The 20,921-nt window shown below is 43.5% G+C and overlaps 1 protein-coding gene across 1 annotated transcript; it reads left to right on the top strand.

Annotated features, from left to right (window-relative positions):
* Positions 1 to 3,746: 3,746 nt before the first annotated feature.
* LOC104352276 (lamin-B3) lies at positions 3,747 to 18,498 on the top strand. Its single transcript, XM_086471414.1, is given in 14 exon segments — positions 3,747 to 4,129; positions 8,565 to 8,721; positions 9,722 to 9,847; positions 10,761 to 10,931; positions 12,247 to 12,372; positions 12,502 to 12,722; positions 13,621 to 13,846; positions 14,747 to 14,854; positions 15,706 to 15,822; positions 15,915 to 16,022; positions 17,809 to 17,825; positions 17,827 to 17,838; positions 18,418 to 18,457; positions 18,460 to 18,498. Coding segments are annotated over 14 exon segments (1,851 nt in total).
* Positions 18,499 to 20,921: the final 2,423 nt, after the last annotated feature.

A 20,921-nucleotide genomic window follows, 5' to 3' on the forward strand; every position in this document is an offset into this window, starting at 1 on the left:
GCAAATATTTTAAACTTTTTTTTTTCTTCCAGCTTTGTGGAATCTGCTAATACTGTCTAAATCTCCCATATCTACATTTTCCTGTAAAAGGACTGTTTGTAGAAAGCTTTTACTGTTCTTTAGTCTGGGACACATACCTTTTCCCACAACTTTTCCTGATACTCTCTGTATCTCTTAATCCTGAAACATTCCTGATATCTTTATACTTGAAACAGTAGGAAAAGATGGTACAGGCTTATCTCTGCAGGAATTCCTCAGCTACGCTTGTGGTCTAAGCAGTACAGACTACAGTCTTAAAAGAAAGTCAGAAAAAATGCCAGAAAGAATCAGTAACAGACTTCCATTACACTCTTAAGTTGCCACCTTCTGTTCTCTCACAGGGAGAGTAGGTAAAGAATACAAAAGATAAAACTAGCTCAGACTGTTTTTGAACTATTTCTTTCAGCTGTTTTTGTTTGCCCTATTACAAAGCCTTGGCAGGCAAGGAAAATATTCTTAGAATAGCAGATTTCTTGCTTTGTTCTGCATCTGTTCCAAAACCATACAATTGTATTTGAACAGCTGGCCAGTAACATGCAACCATGAAACATAGCAACGACACACAATCAGTGTTCTTTGTAGAGGATTGAGGTTTCAAAGCTGGAGTAAACCCTCAGATGTACGCTTCGTGGTCTTAGAGGTACATATTTAGATTTAAATAATAGTTTTTGTTTTTCTTGAATTGAGCAACAAAGACCAAACAAGTACTCATTAAATATCACCTATCTGTTGGAGGGACAACACAGCAGGCATAAGCAATCCCAGAAGTTCCTGGAATGCATTGATGATAACTTCCTTCTCCAAGTAATAGAGAAGCCAACAAGGAGAGGTGCTGTGCTGGACTTTGTTCTTACCGATAAGGAGGGGCTGGTTGGGAATATGAAGCTGAAGGGTAGCCTTGGCTGCAGTGACCATGAAATAGTGGAGTTTGAGATCCGTATGGCAGAAAGGAGAGCGTGCGGAAAGCTCGCTACCCTGGACTTCAGGAGAGCAGACCTTGGCCTCTTCAGGGAACTGCTTCATAAAGTACCATGGGATGCAGCCCTGGAGGGAAGAGGGGAGATAGCTGTATTCAAGGATTTTAGAGAAGAACTTGCTCTAAACTTGTCAGTCTCACCTCTCTGCCCGCAAGATTGTGGAGCAGATAGATCCTCCTGGAAGATATGCTAGGGCACATGGAAAATAAGGAGGTGGTTGGTGACAGCCAACATGGCTTCACTAAGGGCAAATCATGCCTGGCAAATTTGGTGGCCTTCTATGATGGGGTTACAGAGTTGGTGGGTAAGGGAGAAGCAACTGACATCATCTACCTGGACTTGTGCAGAGCATTTGACACTGTTCCACACAACATCCTCGTCTCTAAATTAGACAGACATGGATTTGATGATGGACCACTTGGTGCTTAAGGAATTGGCTGTACGGTCACACTCAGAGTTGCAGTCAACGGCTCGATGTCCAAGTGGAGACCAGCGATGAGTGGTGTTCCTCAAGGGTCAGTATTGGGACCAGTGCTGTTTAACATCTTTGTCAGCCACATGGACAGTGGCATTGAGTGCACCCACAGCAAGTTTGCCGACAACTCCAAGCTGCGCAGTGAGGTCAACACGCTGGAGGGAAGGGAGGCCATCCAGAGGGACCTGGACAGGCTGGAGAGGTGGGCCCAGGCCAAACTCACAGAGTTCAACAAGGCCAAGTGCAAGGTCCTGTGCCTGGGTCGGGGCAATCCCAAGCACAGACACAGGCTGGGCGATGAGTGGATCGAGAGCAGTCCTGCGGAGAAGGACTTGGGGGTGCTGGTGGATGAAAAACTGAATATGAGCCAGCTATGTGCGCTTACAGTCCAGAAAGCCCATCACAACCTGGGCTGCATTAGAAGAAGCGTGGCCAGCAGGTCGAGGGAGGTGATTCTCCCCCTCTACTCTGCTGTGGTGAGACCTCACCTGCAGTGCTGTGTCCAGCTCTGGGGCCCTCAGCACAAGAAACACATGGACCTGCTCAAGCAGGTCCCGAGGAGGGCCACGGAGATGATCAGGGGCTGGAGGACCTCCCCTGTGAGGACAGGCTGAGAGAGTTGGGGTTGTTCAGCCTGCAGAAGAGAAGGCTCCAGGGAGACCTTGTAGTGGCCTTCCAGTACTTGGAGGGGGCCTACAGGAAAGGTGGGGAGGGACTCTTGATTACGGAATGTAGTGGTAGGATGAGGGGTAACGGTTTTAAACTGAAAAAGGGGAGATTTAGATTAGATATTAGGCAGCACGTTATTCTTTACTGTGACGGTGGTGAGGCACTGGAACAGGTTGCCCAGAGAAGCTGTGGCTGCCCCTTCCCTGGCAGTGTTCAAGGCTGGGCTGGATGGGGCTTGGAGCCACCTGGTCTAGTGGAAGGTGTCCCTGCCATGGCAGGGGGGTTGGAACGAGATGATCTTTAAGGTCCCTTCCAACCCAAACCATTCTATGACTCTATGATATCAAAACAAAAAACTAGAACCAGAGGAGCTCAGTCTGGCCATATGGCATTACCATGCTGCATGTAGTTTTAGAGTTTTGAAATTGTGTTTTGTTTTTTATACCAAACGTGTAAAGTTGTTCAGAAAAAAACCTTGATGGGCATTCATACCTCTTTCTATGTCCTCATCTACTTTGTAACTTTGTATCCAGGTGTATACATAACTTAATTCTAAAATCCCAGCTACAATGCTCAGGCCACCTAAGTTGTTCTCCTGTGTTACCTGCCTGCTGACCTATAAAGCGAAGCTTGAATTTATGCCCATGACCACCATAAAATCTAGCTTTACATTTAAAGAACTCTGAGAGAATGCCTGCAACAAGCACCATAATTAACAGTTATAGTAATGGTCAGAGATTTTTATGCTCATACTGAATGAGATCTGTACAGCACCTGCTCTCCAAAACATGGGAAAGGGGAAATTAATTAGTTGCTGGAGAAAACTGACAAGTGTCACAGTACACATCACTACTAAAGAAGTGCTGAAGCAACCTTCTTATTGGAGAATGATTTTTATAAAACGTAATTAGTGTAAGGCTTTGCACACTGCTTCACACGTTTTGTCTTGATGAAGGTTCCCTTTCTCTCTCTGTTCTTCCTTCTGCTCATACAACATCAGCTTTCAACAAAAACACCGTAGCGCTGGGCTGGCTGACAGCCAGCACAGCCCAACGAAAAGCTAAAAACGCCACAAACAAACAACAAAACAACAACCAAAAAAAGAGCAGGGACTCGCTTACTTTCATCAGCTGAGCAAGTTGCGAAAAAACAGACAGAACAGGCTGACTACTGCCATGGCAGCACACTGGAGTGCCAGCATCGCTGCAGCTATCACGCATCTTCCTAAATCTGGGTTTTTTTTTTCCCACCCCGACCCCTCGCACCGGTGTGTAAAAGCCCCGAGCTGCTGCCGGCTTTCCCCGACAGCTTTTCCCCGCCCTCCCCGGGCAGCCCCCTTGGGCTGGTGAGACGCAGCAAGGCGTCTGTACCACGCAGAAACCCGTGCGTTTTCCGCACGGAGCCGCGGGCCGGGGCAGCGGCGGGGGGGGGCGGGCAGCCCTCGCCCTTTAAGCTGCCCACCCTCGCCGGCGGGCCGCGGCGGCAGCTGGCGGCTATTTATACGCGGGCGGCGGCGGGCGCTGGGTGTCTTGCGCGGGGCGGTCCCGGCGGCGGCGGCGAGGCCCAGGCCCGGATCGGAGCCTGCCATGGCCATGGCTCTCTCCTCCACGCCGGCGAGCGGGGGCCGCTCCCTCGGCCGCCTCGCCGCCGTCTCGCCGGTGGGGCCGACGCCGATAAGCCCGGCGCGGCTGAGCCGGCTGCAGGAGAAGGAGGAGCTGCAGCAGCTCAACGACCGCCTGGCCGCCTATATCGAGCGGGTGCGGGTGCTGGAGGCCGACAAGTCGGCGCTGGAGCAGCGGCTGGCGGAGCAGGAGGCGGGCAGCGACCGGGAGCTGGGCAGCCTGCGGCTCCGCTACGAGGCGGAGCTGGCCGACGCCCGCCGGGCGCTGGATGACATCGCCATCGAGCGGGCCACGCTGCAGGTGGAGCTGGGCAAGATCGGCGAGGAGCACCGGCAGCTGCACAGCAGGTCCGTGCCCCGGCCCTCCCGCCGCACCGGCGGGGCCCCGAGCGGGCCTCCCGGCTGGCGGTCACCCTGCGGCCGCCGCCTCCGGGGGGGCTCTTGCAGGGTGAGGGGAAGGGGGTGTTGTTTGCGGCAGATGTGGGGGGGGGGGGGGGGGCGCTCAGTGCTGGAGAGTGCCTGGGTGACGGCAGTGGTGACCCCCCAAAGGTATGGCCCTGTGAGGCTGGAGTGGCTTGCGTTAGGAGAGGTTCTAATGTCTGGTCTGGGGGTGTGCTGTAGGGGATGCTGCTGTAGGTGCCTCCTGCTGTAGCGCTGCTGGGCTGCTTCAGCACCTCCCTGTGATGGGCATGGGGTGTTGGGTGCCCTCATGGGATGTTATTGTCTGAATGCACAGCTGACTGGGGTTGGCATCACACCTGTGTTTATACAAGCTCAAAAAGCTGTTCTGCAGAAGAGCATCTAGAAGGTTATGGGAGTAGGGGAAGGAGTCTCTGTGTGGAGCCAGCTTGCATCTGTCCTGGGCTTTCTAGCTCAGACCGTGCCTAGAGGGGACTATGCAGAGAAGGTAGTCCTGTGAGCAGTATAGCTTACCTGGTCCAGCACAGAAATTGTCCTGGTGGCTTTTAGGTCTTGATGTATGTGCTACTGGGATGAACTGCCTGCTGTTTCAGTCTTGACTTTCTTGCAAGCTGTGTATCTTGAACCTGAAATCATCTTGTCTAGTAGGGCCAAGCCTGGAACAAAGGGGTGGCCCAATGTGAGTGCAGTCAAATCCTTCTGTAGAAGGTGGGTAGTGAAGGAGAGGGAACAAGTGTCCAATCCCAACAAGTTTCCTTTATGGACATATACAGAGTGCTAGCATTGCTAGTTACTTTAATGGCCCATTGTACTGTTAAATCAATTACAGACTTCCAATAATTTGGGTGCCCACATCTTGTTATAAACTTGTATCATAGCAACTTCAGGCACCAGCTTTTTCTTTTAACACTAGTATGTAGCAAATGCTGCCCCCTCGTAAGCTCAGTAGGACTTAAGTAGCTGTTCTACTTGGAAATAAAACATGTTTTTACTCTAAGCTTCTCTTTTCAGCTGCTTAGAAGTTCTTGGGCTTGTCTCATTCATGCTGGGTTTTGGCTCATAGATCTGTTTCATAAATCTAACCAGCCACTTGAGTGGACAGTGAGAAGAGGGGTAGTGCCAGTTCTAAAGCTTTTCTGCTGCTCTTTGTGTTTGTGTAACTCTGTGGCTTTGTTTATAAAGCTTTAGGCTTGGCAGGTATACAATCCTCTAGACTGATGTTTTCTTTAAAGTAACCAGGTCTTAGAAGTGGTTAACTTTACAGCCCATGGGAAACGATACATAGTACTTGCTGCTTTCTGGAAGGACTAGACTGAAGTCCTGATATTAATGTGTTTTGTATCTGGGCTGCCTAACTGCAAATGTCTCAGATGACTTGGAACAAACTACTTTGAGGGTATCGTGCTCTTTATATATACACCCTTTAAATAACCTGGAGCTCTTATAGGATGGAATTTCACCAGATAATTTCCCAACAGCATTAACTATTAGCTTTTATTAATCACTGGCTAAGAAATGTAAAGCTTCAGCAGCAATGAGGTGTGCTTGCACTTCAGCTTTTTTCTTGCTACTTAGTGGTAGTTGGAAGTAGGCCAAGGATGTTTGGGGAGGAGTTGTGGATAAGCGTATCAGTTGGTTGAGTTTGGAGCCTGAGGAAGGTCAAAGCAACTACAGTAGCACAGCAGAGAAAGACAAGACCAGTTTCGTTCTGCACCAGTGAGTATAGGTGTGCATTTTGCTACTGAACCTGACATATGTGGTGTAGCAAGCTGAAGTTGTAAGAATGAATTCTGCAAGTGCTGTTAATGTCCTCTAGTCTTGACAAACTGGTGTCTGTTTCAAACATAGCTGAACTTTTTGATAAGATTATTTAAATTCTCCAAGTCAGGCATATGTTACACCCTGATTTACAATGAATGACTGGCAGTGCCTCAAAATTATTGCTTGCAATTGATAATCAATAAGCCATGCTTAATTCTGGAATGGTTGGTACATAGAATGTTGTGGAGTACTGTAACTGTCACCACTTGCTGCATAATAAAGTGGTGTTCTCAACCCCAGAGCTAGTTTAAAAGCATAGTAAAAGCTGTTGTCAGACTACTTAAATTGCTGTTCTTAAAGATGAAATTACTCACTTCAGGGTTCTCTGAAAATGGTATTTGTCAGGAAAGGATATAGGAAACCTGAACCTGGCTGTCAGAGGCCTGCATCAGGCAAGTGGACTATCAAACTACAGAGTTAAAACAGATACTAATGGAATGTCTTGTGTACACTTTGATTGCAGAATGAAATTTATGTTATTGTAAGATGAAACAGTCAATATTATCATTTAAGTGTTGCTGTTGATGTACTTGTTTATATCATAACTTGTAGTTACACCACGTGGTAGCAGAGATCACAAAAGGAAGGTGGTTAATTAATAGCTACGAAAGAGAAATCTGTAAATACTAAAAACCTATGACACGTTATATTGTTTTTATTGTTACCCCAGTAGAGTTGCCTTTTTTTTCCCCCCAAGAGTCTGAGTAAAGAGTAAATAACCTCTGCTGGCAAAACATTTGGGTTTGTGTGGTGGTCACAAAGTACAAGGACACAATCAACAATTGTCTCTGAGCAGCAGGGGTAGAGAAGGCCTTGAGCAAGAACCGGATGTAGCCACAGGCCCCAGGCCTGTGTTAGAACCAACCATACCTGCATCCCTTCCAGCAGATGTTTGTGTAACCTTTTTTATTTTACATTCCAGATGATGGAGATTCCAGAATATCCCCCCCAGGCAATGTGCTTCAGTGTTGAACTACTGTTAGCTTCCTCTCCCTAACATCTAACCCAAATATTCCTGCCTGCAAGTTCCTGTCTTTTCCACAACAGACATGGAAAACCAATTCCCTTCCTCTATGCAGCAGTCTTTCATGTATGTAAAGACTATTATGTCTCCTGTCACTTTTCTCTTCTCTAGACTAAACAACCCCTAGGTGTTTTCTAATCTTTCCTTGCAGTCCAGGCTTTCTAGAGCTGATCACTCCTGAAGAATGACTTTGGTCTCTCCAACTGGTCTGCCTAGTTATCAACTGGAAAACTCATTGTATGAATTGTCACAACTTAGCCACTTGACTGGACAGATTTTGCTAAGATAAATCAAACACGTTACTCTTTACAATCTCGGATCTGAGTTTTGAGCAGGAAGTCAGGCTCTGGATAGTGGTCAGGCAACTGCAAGGGTTTTAGAAGTCAGAGCAGTCTGGGAAATTATCACCCCTTTCTCTGACAGGAACTCGCTGTGGGCCTGTCACTTCTCTACTGTGGTGCCAAGTAAAACTGGCAGCTTAAACAACTGCGTTGGCCATCCAGGTGGTACCCGAGAGCTCTGTACCTGGCTATTTGTGCAAGGAAATGGTCCTCTTCTGAAGCCAAAGCTTTCCTGTGATTCTGCCATGGTGTGTAGGAGGGAAGAGCCTGTGACCCTTTCTGAGAGAGGAGTCCCTTGGGTGGGTGCTGTGAGGGAAGAGTGGTTGCTGGGGGGGCTTGCTGCCCCTGTGGCAGGAGCTGAGGGGCTGCAGGAGGTGAAGCCCCAGCTGGGGATGAGGGGCTGACAAGGCCTGCTCACCAGGGCTGGGCTGGTGCCCTCCTGGGGACTAAACTCCTCCTGTGCTGAGGGCGAGGGGGTTGCAGGGGAGGAGGAATGGCACCCCCTGGCAGCCAGAGCTGCATTCTGCCTGCAGAGGAGGGGGTGCTTTGCCCCTGTGCGTGACCAGCATCGCCTGCCACCCTGCCTCAGGAAGACAGGCCTCAAGCTGCTCGTGCCCAGCCCAGCCGCCTTGAGGGGCTGTGGGGCCTCTGCCGGGGTGAAGGTGCCTCCATGGCTGCTGCCTCCTGGTGAGGGGTGTGGGGCTTGGACCCCTGGGGGCTGCAACAGTGGTGCATTTTAATGGCCAACAGGGACTTTGCCAGGAAGCTGGTGGTGGCCTTTCCTGAAAAGAGGTGTCTGAGCAGCTTGTTCAGTGGTGGCAGGTCACTGGTGTGGTGAACTTTAGCTTTGAGTGTGACTAGTCCCTCCCTGTGTAGATGGTGGCCTGTGCCATCCCTCCCCTCTCCAGCTGGTAATGCTGTGGAAAATATCTGGCTTCCAAGGAGGATTCACACAAGCTGCAAACTGAGTCAGAAATCTTTCTGGTTATACAAATAATGCTTATCTGAGGGGCCTGTCTGGTTTGTTTTACAGCATACCCTGTGTTCTCACTGCGAGTGTTAACTAACCTCTCTTCTGTTTCAGTTCTGCCACAGACTCCTGTGAAGGTAAACACATTAAAAACAAACTTTCTCCCTCATCAGCTGCAACTTATGAGTGTAAAACTTTCACTTGTAGGAATTCAAAAAAAGAAGCTGACTTAAACGTGGCACAGGCTCGTATGAGAGACCTTGATGCTCAGCTGAATGCGAAGGAAGCTGACTTAGCAACAGCTTTGAATGAGAAACGAAGCTTGGAGAATGACGTTCATGAATTAAAGGCTCAAGTAGTCACTGTAAGACTTGTTCCTGGAATTTCAACTTTGCTTTTGTTCCTGAAGCTTTTGCTTGTTTTTCCCCAACTAGTTACTGAGACTTAAAAGCAGGGAAAGACTGTTACCTATGGCAATGACAGGTGGATGCGAAGATTTCTGCAGTCTTGCTGAAAGCAAATGCTACTAACAGATAGTTGGTCTGTGAAAACTTCCACCTGTTGTAGGTACCTTTAGTTCTATTCTATGACCACAGTATATAATTATTCTTGTTCTAAGGACAAAGCAAGTTGAAATGTGTTGTACTGCTATAGCCCCTGTAGCATTCTCTAACATGTCAGCAAAGGGAGCTTTTGATGGAACCTGCTTCACTATGCTTATATCTACATAGAGTAGATAAGTTCTGACTACTTTTTTGGTAGGCTCTTGTGCTACTAAAATGAGCTCTGCTTGAGTCGCTACCCTATCAATGCATTTTAAGAGCATAGCTTTATCTTCATGCTTTAATGTGATCGTTGAATAAGCTAATTCCAAATCTTTAGGATGAAAACTTAAACCCAAACAAACTTGTATCATTAAAGCAGCACACTCTAACACTGGAAGTGTATAATAGTTTGTCAATATAATTAGGCTATATTTGGAAGATTTTGCTTGTTCAGCATCAAACAAATGATACTGGATGTTAGGGAGAAGTTTGGAATACTTAGTGTCATGAAGGGGAGGACTGTATATGGATGGTACAACTGGTTCATCAGAAGTCTAATTGGAGGAGTCAAACTTAGCTGGTGGGATTAAGGGCTGCTCTGTATTTGCCTTGTGGGACATCTGGTCTACATAATTAAACAGGATTCTTTCTGTTGCTAATATGCTAGATCCCACTGAAATAAGAACTTAGAGTAACCAACTTAAGTGGTGTGTTTTGATTGCTGCAAGAATGAAGTTGAGTGGCATGTAAGAAGTTGACTGTCTTAGTTTGGAAAAATGATCTCTTAATTGTGATTATCCTGATATCTGTCATTTCCAGCTGGAGCTTTCACTGGAAGATACCAAGAAGCATCTCCACAGTGAAATGTTGAGGAGGGTGGAACTGGAAAATCATATGAAAACTTTGCAGGAACAAATGACGTTCCAGAAGCGCCTTCATGAAGATGTATGTTTTAGCTTATTAACAAGGATTTTCTTAGGTGTCCATGATCCCTGGATGCACTTAAATGCAATGTTAAGATGTACTTTATCATTAAAAATGTAACTAGCTGAGTCAACATGACAATCCACCAGCCAATAAAATCCACCTAACTAGGAAGACTTCAAGAAAGTACCACAACCTCATGTTAACTGGCATAGGTACCAATAGGTAACTGGAATACGAGATAATTTTCTCAGACTGCACTTCTGAAGGTAACTACAATCCCAGCATACTACTTTGTGTAACTGAAAGTGCATATATTGAAGTTAAATGTTTCCAGATGTCTGCTAGAAGCCTAAAATAATTGAAGAAGTTAAATCTCCTTTAATAAGCAACTTATGTTCCCTGCTTCCTTTTAACACTTATCAAAGGTGTCTGGTAACCTTTGTGTGAGAAGTCAGTACCTAGAATTAAACATGTGAATGTAAACCAACTTCCTTCTGACTGGAAGGAATCTCAAAGTGTGTGGTTTGTGATAGAGAATTCCAGTTTCTCTAACCAACTGCTATTACTTTTTGAATAAAACAGAATAAGTGAAGTAACAGTGCTTAAAGAAACTGAACTGTTATGTGTGTTCTAAGTAAAGAAAAGCAGAGAAATCCATCTATTCAAAGGATTAATTTTAAAAGTAAGTACAAACTACTGCATTAGTTTAAGCAAAGTTGGCAGCGAGGCAGCAAAACAACCCAGAGCAGCTGGCAGTGTAGAAGTACCTGACCTAATGGAGGGATATCCAAGATCTGACTAAAAATGAATTGCCATGCACTGTGATAAATCTGCTTCAATATTGAATGACTTGTTAACCTGGTACAGTAAGTCCAGTCTCAGAGCAAACTGTTGGCTTGTTTATTCTCTGAGAAATTTCTTCTTCTCCTAGGAGCTCAAGGAGACAAAGAGAGTCCATGAGAGCAGGGTAGCAGAAATAGAATCTGGCCGTCAGAGAGAATTTGAGAGTAAGCTCTCAGATGTTCTGCAGGGGCTCAGAAAGCAACATGAAGAACAAATTCAAGGATACAAAGAGGAGCTGGAGCGAACATTCAGTGCAAAAGTGAGTCTGGAAAAGATGCCAATAAAGCAAAGGTTAAGTTCTCTGCACCTTTATATGATTAAAGGCACACCAGCATAAATAGCTGACTGATGGAGCACTTGAATTCAGTGCAGAGCTTCTTGGTGTAAGTTGTTATGGAATTTCAAAGCACTGTCGAACCTCTGTGAACACTTGGTACCAAACAAAACTGGTTCAATTATAAATACAGTCCCTTTGGAGTGATTATGAATGGTTAATGTCATAAAGTTGATAATAATTTAGACTTCTGACAAATCTGAGAGTTTGTATGACCAAGTTGTGCTATGTTTCTGTTAAGCAGTTTCAGTGTTCTTTATGAAACTTGATCTACTGATTATATTTTTACTGAAATGCATGAAATAAGGTGTTCTTACAGTCCTACAAGAGCACTTTTAAAGGTATGAGTGCAAATGTCCCTTCCCAGTTGCTAGTACTGGATAAGGGGGTGAGGGTGGCTATGGAAGTAGCTTGATAGTTTGTCTTCCAGAACTGGTCTGTCACATCTTTCCCAGCATTAGCCACATATGCAGGAAGAAATAATACTTTAGGCCTATACTCTTGACAGGTAAGATCCCAGTGAGTTCTGGGTTGGCTGCAGTGTGCAGCATTGGTACATTAAGCCTTTCTTAATGCTCAGTGCAGAATGACATGATCTGTTACTTCTCTCAACAAGTACATGTGTTCATTTCTTCCTGCTTCTTCTGGCTTTCTCTGTACTCCAATTTATATGCCAGCTCAGTGAATTCCTTTGGATGCTTCTGTCCAGGTTTCCACTGGAAATTCTGTGAGTGCCTCTTGTAGGAGCATAGCTCTACTTTATCCTTTCTTGGAACATTTCAAGATTGAATTGCTCTAGAAATAGTGCAGTGCTGCTTATAGTCATGCAGGAACTGTTTAGTGATAGAACTTCTGGGGAAGTGCAATAGTTTGATAAGCACAGCTAATACCCTGTAGCCCCATGCTTTGACAAGCAGCTTCTTAAATGTATTCTCTGTTCTTCTGGAGAATCAATTTCCTTAGTATCTATAGAAAGTCTTCATGCATCTGTAACAGAATTATCCCAATCCAGCCATTTTCACTACCTGACTATTACTGACTTTCTCTGACATGAATGTCAAACTTGTAAGCCTCCCTGAAAAGCAACAAAAAAACTTTGACCTGGACTTTATTGGTATTTATACATTTAAGTAAAACATAACTATCTCCATATGTAACAGCTGGAAATCACTTGGTTTTCCTTAATTTTTAAAAATACATGGTCATAAGCAAGTAGTTACTAACAGTAATTTATCCATAGATGGAGAATGCCCAGATATCTGCAGCAAGAAGTGCTGACCTTGCCAATGCTGCACAGGAGGAGCTGATGCAAACAAAGCAGAGAATTGATATTCTGACAGCTCAAGCTAATCAATATCAAAGCCAGGTACTATCTTTATTTGTATAACCTTAGAATTATTTTAATTTAGATACTCAATTCAAAATATTGGTTTCTCCTTTGTAATCTTCTGTTATGGTTTAATTGATTTTTTTGGTCCTATCCCCTTAATTTTAGAATGCTGCTTTGGAGAACAAAATAAGGGAGCTACAGGAGACACTGGATTATGATCGTGAACTCCATCGAAGGCGTATGGCTGAAAAAGAGAAAGAAATGGCACAAGCCCAGCAGCAGACACAAGCGCAGTTGGAAGAATATGAGAATCTCTTAGATGTGAAACTGGCTCTAGATCTGGAAATAAATACCTACAGAAAGATGCTGGAAGGAGAGGAACAAAGGTAGGCTATGACAAGGTCTTCATATGAGAACTTGCTTCATCCAAGATCTCTGCACTAACCATATCCTTCAGAACGTGGAGGAAGCAAGAAATGTATATTAAGTATGTCATTAATGCCATAATTTAGTTCTTGAAGCATAGAATAGCAAGTTGGAAGGGACCTCAAGGATCATCTAGTCCAACCTTTCAAGGTAAAAATATAGTTTAAATGATATGGCCCAGCACCCTGTAAGCTGAGTCTTAAAACTGTCCAATGTAGGGGAATCCACCACTTCCCTTGGGAGATTATTCCAATGTCTAATTGTCCTCTTAGTTAAAAAGTTTCTTCTGGAGTCCAGAAGAAGATAATTTTCTGTAGGTGGTATTTATATCCCACATCCACCACATAGTGTAGTAAGATGAAGTAACTTGATAAGCCCAACTGAAAGTTCAAGGTCCATTAGATATCCCTCCACTTTCTCAAAACTTTGTGCTACATCCTAGAGATACACCAAAGACAGGGCTCAAGTTTCATGAATGAAACTGGGAAATTGTATCAACTCCCAGCTATCCAGACACTGCCTGGTGAGAACAAAGTGAACTCTCAATACATGTGAAGAAGGGTCAAAAACTTAAACTACTTCCGCTAAAGATTGTGTCTGCAGAGACTTTAAAGAAAAACTTATTGCAGTTGGGAATCTTTTCTTATCGATGTAAGCTTGCTCTGAACTTCAGGGCTGTCTTCCAAACTTAACAAGCTACTTAGTGACTCTTGCCAGTAAAAATAAAATCTTATACTCAAGACTTCATGGAAAGCTTGGATATAAGAAGCTGTTAGGATTGGCTATAGTGGGAGGATAGGAGTGAGAAGAAATAAGCACATCAGATATTCAAGTGAATGTTATCTGACTCCCTTCTAGGCTAAAGCTGTCACCCAGTCCATCTTCACACAGCATTACAACTCAAGCAACAAGTCAAGGGCGACGGTTTCTGCATGGGAAGAAAAGGAAAATGAAAGAAGCCAAGAAGAGAGGGCATAGTGTTGGATTTAAGACTGTTCAGCATGCTTCATCTTCTGGAAATGTATCTATTGAAGAAATCGATGCAGATGGGAAATTTGTCAGGCTTAAAAACAACTCTGACGAGGTACTTCTGTTCATTCAAAGCTGCATGGCCCTTGTTGCAAAGTATGACTGCTGGTGAACTGACGTGTAGCTTAGAGAGATGACAATAGGGAAGGATGAAGAGATGAGGAAAGAGTACTACCAAAAAATACAAAGAGGGGACATCTCGGCTAACCTGGCTGCTGTCAAGAGGAGACTAGAGACTGATTCTTTTTTTGGTACTGCAGGTGTTTTGTTCCCAGGGCTGTCCAGGAGGTGCTTTTGGGAGGGGGAGATGCACTGGGTTCAGTGATGCAGAAATCTGCTACCTTCAGTTATTTCTTGTCAGGTTCAGACTAGCACTATTGGATACTTATCCTTGATGAACTAAAAGTGCTTAGTAAATTGGATAATGACAGCTTATTACTTAAAATACTTAAAAAAGCAAAAAGATTGAATAGAGCTGACAGTATCTAATCCATGCAGAGGGTTTCTCTGACCAATTAGATGATTCTTGGACTAATTTAGTCTAGAAATCCAGAATTACTAGAACTAATCCTCAGAGCCTCAAAACTTGTGGCTTGTAGCTTCAGACTGAGATGCCTTAAACCTTCACAGGTCACTGTTATAGATGGCCAGAGTTGGTAGATGGGCATGACAAACTTCATGTATCAGAATCTCTCTGAAAAGCTTCATGGTGCCCCTTCAACAGAAGGCAAGAACAGGTGTGCCTAAACTTGTGGGACTAAGATTAATCCTAAGGAAGTACAGGGAGAAATCATAAGGAGGCTGTAATGGAAACTTGAAGGCTTCCTCAAAATTGATAAGATTCTTATATGCTGCAGGAGTGGATTTAAAACTGACCCTTGAGTCTGGAAAGAATCTTGCACTTGTGTGGTATGGTGTTGGTCTGTAATGCTGAGAGAAATTTCTTGTTCCACAGGATCAACCACTACATGGATGGGTGTTAAGACGACATCTTGGAAGTGTGTCAGATGTAACATACAAATTTCCTTCACTCTTCACTCTTCAGGCAGGCCAAGTAGTTACAGTAGGTAGTGGCTTCGTAAAACTTACTCAGAGCTCTGTTTTTGCTATGTTAGGTGGCAATAGAGATTCACGTAATAAGGAAAACTAAGTTGATACTGCAAGTGCCTAAAGAACCAAAATCCTTATGTGGAGAGGGAGATAAGAAAAATTCTTGCAGAAATTCAATCTGAAATGTCAATTAAACCTTCTTTAAAGCTTGATCTTGGACTGAACTTGGATCATCCCTGATTGGGATATGCTGTTATTGTGAACAGAATCAATATATTCTAGCTTATTCTTCAGGTTTCCCATACTCCTGTGATTTGGTAGAAGTTGTGCAAAGACTTACACTGTTGCTAAAAGCTTTAGTCCACTACAGTTCAGCAACGCTGAGCTCATGGTTTATGGTACTAAGCTAAATATTAGCTCTAAAAATCATACTGAGTACACTTAGTGATTGAAGAGCCTGACTCTACTGTACTCCAGACTCTGTACAAGCTTGCTAAAGAGATCTGAGAGTGACCCCAGGCTAGAGGCTATCTTGTATACACAAATTGCTGCTATGAGTATGTCTGTAACTATGGCTTGGCTCTATGACTCAATTGTATGCAAGTCCAAGCAAGGCTACCTCTACATGAGGTAAAAGCTGCTAATGGCCTTTCCTGCACTAACTGTTTTACAGTCTTCAGTTAAAGATAAACATTACCACCACTCTTGGTAGTCCTGAAAAGAGCTAACCTGCCAGGGATCACAGTAATTCAGTTTCTGTTCCTGGACATCTTTGGTATTGGAGTACCTAATAGTTATGTTAGATGGACTCCTAATCTAACTACAGAGAAGATTCTTCAGAAGCTCATTCTAAATCTCTTGCAGATCTGGGGTGCGGCTGCTGGTGTAAGCCCAGGTCCTAGTGATCTGGTCTGGAAGTCTCAGAAGTCCTGGGGAACTGGGGGTGATATTGGTGTTACACTCATCACAGATGATGGTGAGGTAAGTGAGATGATAGTAAATAGCTGCTTCTGTCCTAAGACTAAACTTGTTTGATGTGCTCAATTCTTGGTGGCAAAACAATTCTATTCTAGGAACTTGCAGAGAGGAAGATAATGCATATACCCAGAGGAGAAGACAGTGGTGAGCAAGATGATGATTATGAAGAAGTAACTGGAAGTGAAATGGAGTTTCCTCCTCAGGTAAGCTGCCTGAAGTATAAATACATGCTATCAACAGTCATTCAATGGCCATTTCATTACTGTATGAAAATACTTCTCCAAGTACTATCTATATCCTACAACTCTTAACATTTTTCTTGATGTCAGACTAAAAGAAGAAGAAAAAAGAAATGTTGTTTGGTTTCATGATAGTGGTTCCCATGAGCATCCTTAAGCAGGTGAGATGGTGAGAATCACGCTTGTCATCTCAGCAAACTTGCTTTATTGATAGTGCTGCAGTCTCTTGTCCCACGTAGGATGTAGTTTGCATGGCTTTGCATCACAAGTGTAATTGGTGTCTTGCTTAATCTCTGGTTGAATATGATCAGAGTAGCATTAATTGTCTGGTTTCTTACTACTGACACACTGAAAAATACTAGCTTTAATGTCTGTTCTATCTAAACATCTGACTGACTAAGCTTAAAAGCTGTTACCTCAAGAACAGAATGCAAACACTAACTAGGAATATCTTATTTTGATGAGATGAAGTGACTTAACTGACACTCCAGTGTCCCTGACTTGCTCTTACAATAATTTAAATTCACACTAAAGAAACCTAGTATTTCCATCCAAAAGTATTAAAAGGCTGAAATCAAAGTTCTTAGTGTATTGATTGCAAAAATCCCTCTTAAATTCAAGCATGAGTTTGAGGCACTTTGTTTACAGCTCATTTCTAGGAACTACTTTTTCTTATTTTGCACAGCAAAGTGAGTATCTCAGCCTTGCTTCAGTCATAAATACTCCCTTCAATACTTTCCAAGTGGAACTTCAGCACAGATGCAGGTCATGCTAATGGAGTTAACATAGCTAGACAGAATAAGCGTGTTTTGTGTTCAATATACTTAACCCTTTGGCTACAACTTGCATGTTGTAATGCCCTCTGAAAGACACTCTAGCCCTTCCAAATGGCTTTTGACTGACCATATGACAAGTCTGAACTGTGTATTGGATGCTCCTACTGTACTCTGATACACTAGTTCAGTTCATTGCTGAAGTGGTCTAAACCAGAACTAATACAAGGACTTTAAATTGGTCATAACTGAACAATTAGACTGTACTTGAATCGAGTTGGTTTGTTTCTTGACTTGAATTAGCACCAAGTCACCTTTGTTAGTATAAACTCCAAGGCCCTAAGCATAAGGGAATGCCTAGATAAAAATTCATTCTCTCCCTCCTGCTGACACAGCACATTTAGCTACTACAGCTCTTCCTAAAACTGATCCTACACAGTTACAAGGAGGACTTGCATCTTGCTGCACCAGATCTTAAAGCCACCACCATTTCTTAGATATTCTCATAATATACCTGTCTGAAAACTTAGAAATACCCAAGAATAGGCAGTTACTGCCTGTTGCTTGGTTCTTTTCCTTGTCCTTCTTTCGAACAGAAAACTTGTATAAATAACTACTACTATAATACCATCAGGCTTAAAGGATGTTTATCAAAGTCTCCTGGCACGTCCTTGTTACATTTTCAGTCTCTCACTGAAGGAGGGTCAGACCCTATTAAACAGGCTGTTGAGACAGGTTCTGTAAGGCTGTTCTGGCCTTTGGGCTCCTAAAGCACAGCATACACCAAAGTGCCTGAAGTAACACCAGTGGAAGCTTTAGGCTTTTGAAGAGACTGATACAAGCTGCTTCATGTTCAGAGTAGGGCCTCTCCTCAAGGTGTTTTTTAAGGCTCTATTTGAATTGTCTAATATGGCTTGTTTGGCAATTGATGGAAAGCAAAAGTAACTTTTTTCCTTACACCTAATCTGTTTTATCAGCAACTTTACAATACAGTTGTGCCATTTATGGTAAGAATAAATTCTAATATTCCCACTTAAATGTTAATGTCATTCCTGTCTGCTGAACTGCTATCAAACTTTTGTCACTACTACCTATATCCTTCTGCTCTGTAGGTAGTACTGAAATAACGGGCAGCTTAGTAAGAAACAGTTAACTTACTTGCATGCAGTAAAATAATGCAAAGCAAGCATGCTGTGCTTTAAAGGCAGGCAGGGTTTCCATGGGGTTTGCTTCTGCTTTTACCATCTGAACTCGGGTAGCATGAACCTGCATGCCAGTTAAGTTTTGATGCTTCAGAGCCAAGGTACTGATAGCTTAGTGGCCTTTCGTGAAGGAAGGCATAGGCTCATGTATTGCATGGACTCAAATTCTTAAAAGCTTGTATTCTTCTCCCCCTCCCCCCTGCAAGCCATCTGGTATAGTTAAGGTACTGCCCCTCTGGAAAACTTGCTTTATTAATAAGTAACTAAATCTACAAAACTAAAACCCCTCCCTGCCTATATGAGGATCAAGTAGGTAACCAGAAATAAATACCAAGTTTGTACACATGCTAATTGGCCTAATGTCTTCATGCTTTATTTCTGCAGCAAAATGAGGATCCTAGCTGTTCTATCATGTAATGTGGACAAAGAAATGATCATCTGAAAATGGTTCTGAATCCCAGGTGACATAAACTGTATGTGTGTTGGTATCTTCTGCAATATCTGAAACTTGGAATTCGCATCTCCCATCTGACCTCTTTGTAAGAAACATTGTCCATAACATGATGAAACTTCTGACCTTCTGATACTGGACCCTGTCCTTGGATTCACTGAGATCAAGAGCAGTAGAATACAAGCTCCATGTGAAGTTATTTTTACTTTAACAAAAGGATTTGCTTTTCATGACCTGCTGAAACAGAGGAGGGTACACTGTTTACAAAGCTTCTGTGCCCTAGAAGGATGCTAAATACTTGACAAATGAGCATGAGGCTGCCTCAGCTTTCTCAATATTCCAGTGCAGTATTTCCCCAAAGGTAATTTCTGTTTCAAGCCTGAGGGGGAAACTGCATGGGCCAGATCACACCCTAGCTTGTACCTTGAACAAGTCTGAACTTGGCTGAAGTAAAACACTATCCTGAAGAGTGCTGTGTCTGAAATGTTTCCTGCTCAGATCCTGATGCTGAAATTACATGAAACTGGTCTAGATCCCTTGCTAGAAAACTTCTTAGAGTGAAACATTTTAAAATTAAAAGCAAGTTGTAAAAATTCTTGTCTGTTATTAAATGTGCTGTTGCTGTATTCTAGCACCTGGAAATCCACCAGTTTCAGTATTGTATATTCCTAGATATAGTATATTGCAGCATAGCTGTGTCAACCTTATCTTGGACAGATGTATCCTGTAAATGTGAAAAAGCATCTCATTCCAACAGAGAAAGTACTGTAACTACTGTAACACCTTTGGTCCCAGCAAGGCAGCTTTTTAAGGGGCTAGAAAAAATGCTGAAACAAAAATCAAACCTAGAAAGCACCAACTGTAGTAAATGGTACATAAATATCTGCTCTCAGAGTCTTTATGTGCTAAATCTCTGTGCAGGCTGCAGCACTGCTTTGTGTATGTCTAATAGGGCAGTGGGAGGAATAATGTCTAGTGGCCAGTATGTAACTTACTGTAACTTTAAAGCCTGAGCTATTTCCTCAGAAACTAAGCAGTCAGCCTCTGGGGCCACTGCATTCAACTGTTCTTAGCTTTTTACTAAAATGCTTATCTACTGGCTCTAGGGGAAAGGGCCTTGATGAGCCACATGAAGTACACTTCTGTTTAAGAGCAGAAGAGGGGAGCAGCTGAGATTGCAGACTTCTCCAAATCCTGGAATAGTTTTTGACTGCCTCTTGACTTGCCAAAGTATTCAGTTCTCAATTTAAGACCTGTTCTGTGTTAGGATGCAGTTGTTGAGGTGAGGTTTTCCTTATTCTTAAGTTATTTAAAAATGACACTAAGAGTAGATACTGGTTTAATACTTGCATTTTAGCTGATCTGTACCTTATGGCCCACATAAAAATAGCTGCTGCTATAACCTTGCTATATATATATCTTGATTTCTTAAACTTTTTTAACTATTAAAGATATTTTTCATGTATATAAAAGCAGTCTTGGACTTTACTATTTGCAGGCTAAATAATAAAGTTCTGTTTGTTCACTGATCTTACTTGAGTGGCTCAAAAGACTTTGAAGCAATAAAACTGGTGAGTTTAGGAAAGATTCCCTGTACCCTGAAGAAACCTTCAGAAATGAACTGTGCTGAACTGCTATGAACTTGATTTAAGAGGAATATTCAGTATTTCAAAAGAAAACTTCTCATAGAACAACAGCTTCAGCAATGACCATGAGAGATCTGAACTAGTGTACAAGTTGTGGTAGGAAATAGAAGTGCTACAGGATGTTGTCTGGTAACACCAGCAAGGGTCCAGGAAACCAGCTCTACTTCTGCTTACTGAGCTGTACAACCTACATGGAAGTTGTTCCTAGCATACAATCTTAACAAGGCTTGTAGTAAAGAATCAATTCTCTGGTGGATCCCAATGTGTGGACTGTCTTCCTGGTAGCCAATGTTAAAGATCATAGAATCATTAAGGTTAGAGAAGATCTCTAAGATCATCAAGTCCAACTGTCAACCCAATACTACCCTGTCTACCCATTTTTTGAACACCACTTCCCTGGGCAGCGTGTTCCAATGCCTGACACCCCTTTTGGTGAAGGAATTTCTCCTAATGTCCAATCTAAACGTCCCTTGGCACAACTTGAGGCCATTTTCTCTTGTCCTATCGCTTGTTACTTGGGAGAAGAGACCAACCCCCACCTCACTGCAACCTCCTTTCAGGTAGCTGTAGAGAGTGAGAGGGTCAGCCTCCTCTTCTCCAGGCTAAACAAACCCAGTTCCCTCAGCTGTTCCTCATAGGACTTGTGCTCCAGCCCCCTCACCAGCTTCGTTGCCCTTCTCTGGACATGCTCCAGGCCCTCAATGTCTGTCTGGTAGTGAGGGGCCCAAAACTGCACAGAGTGTTCAAGGTGCGGCCTCACCAGTGCCCAGTACAGGGGCACAATAACCTCC

This window comes from Leptosomus discolor, chromosome 11, assembly GCF_034619465.1.
Source record: "Leptosomus discolor isolate bLepDis1 chromosome 11, bLepDis1.hap2, whole genome shotgun sequence".
In the NCBI taxonomy this organism is placed as follows: Eukaryota; Metazoa; Chordata; class Aves; order Leptosomiformes; family Leptosomidae; genus Leptosomus; species Leptosomus discolor.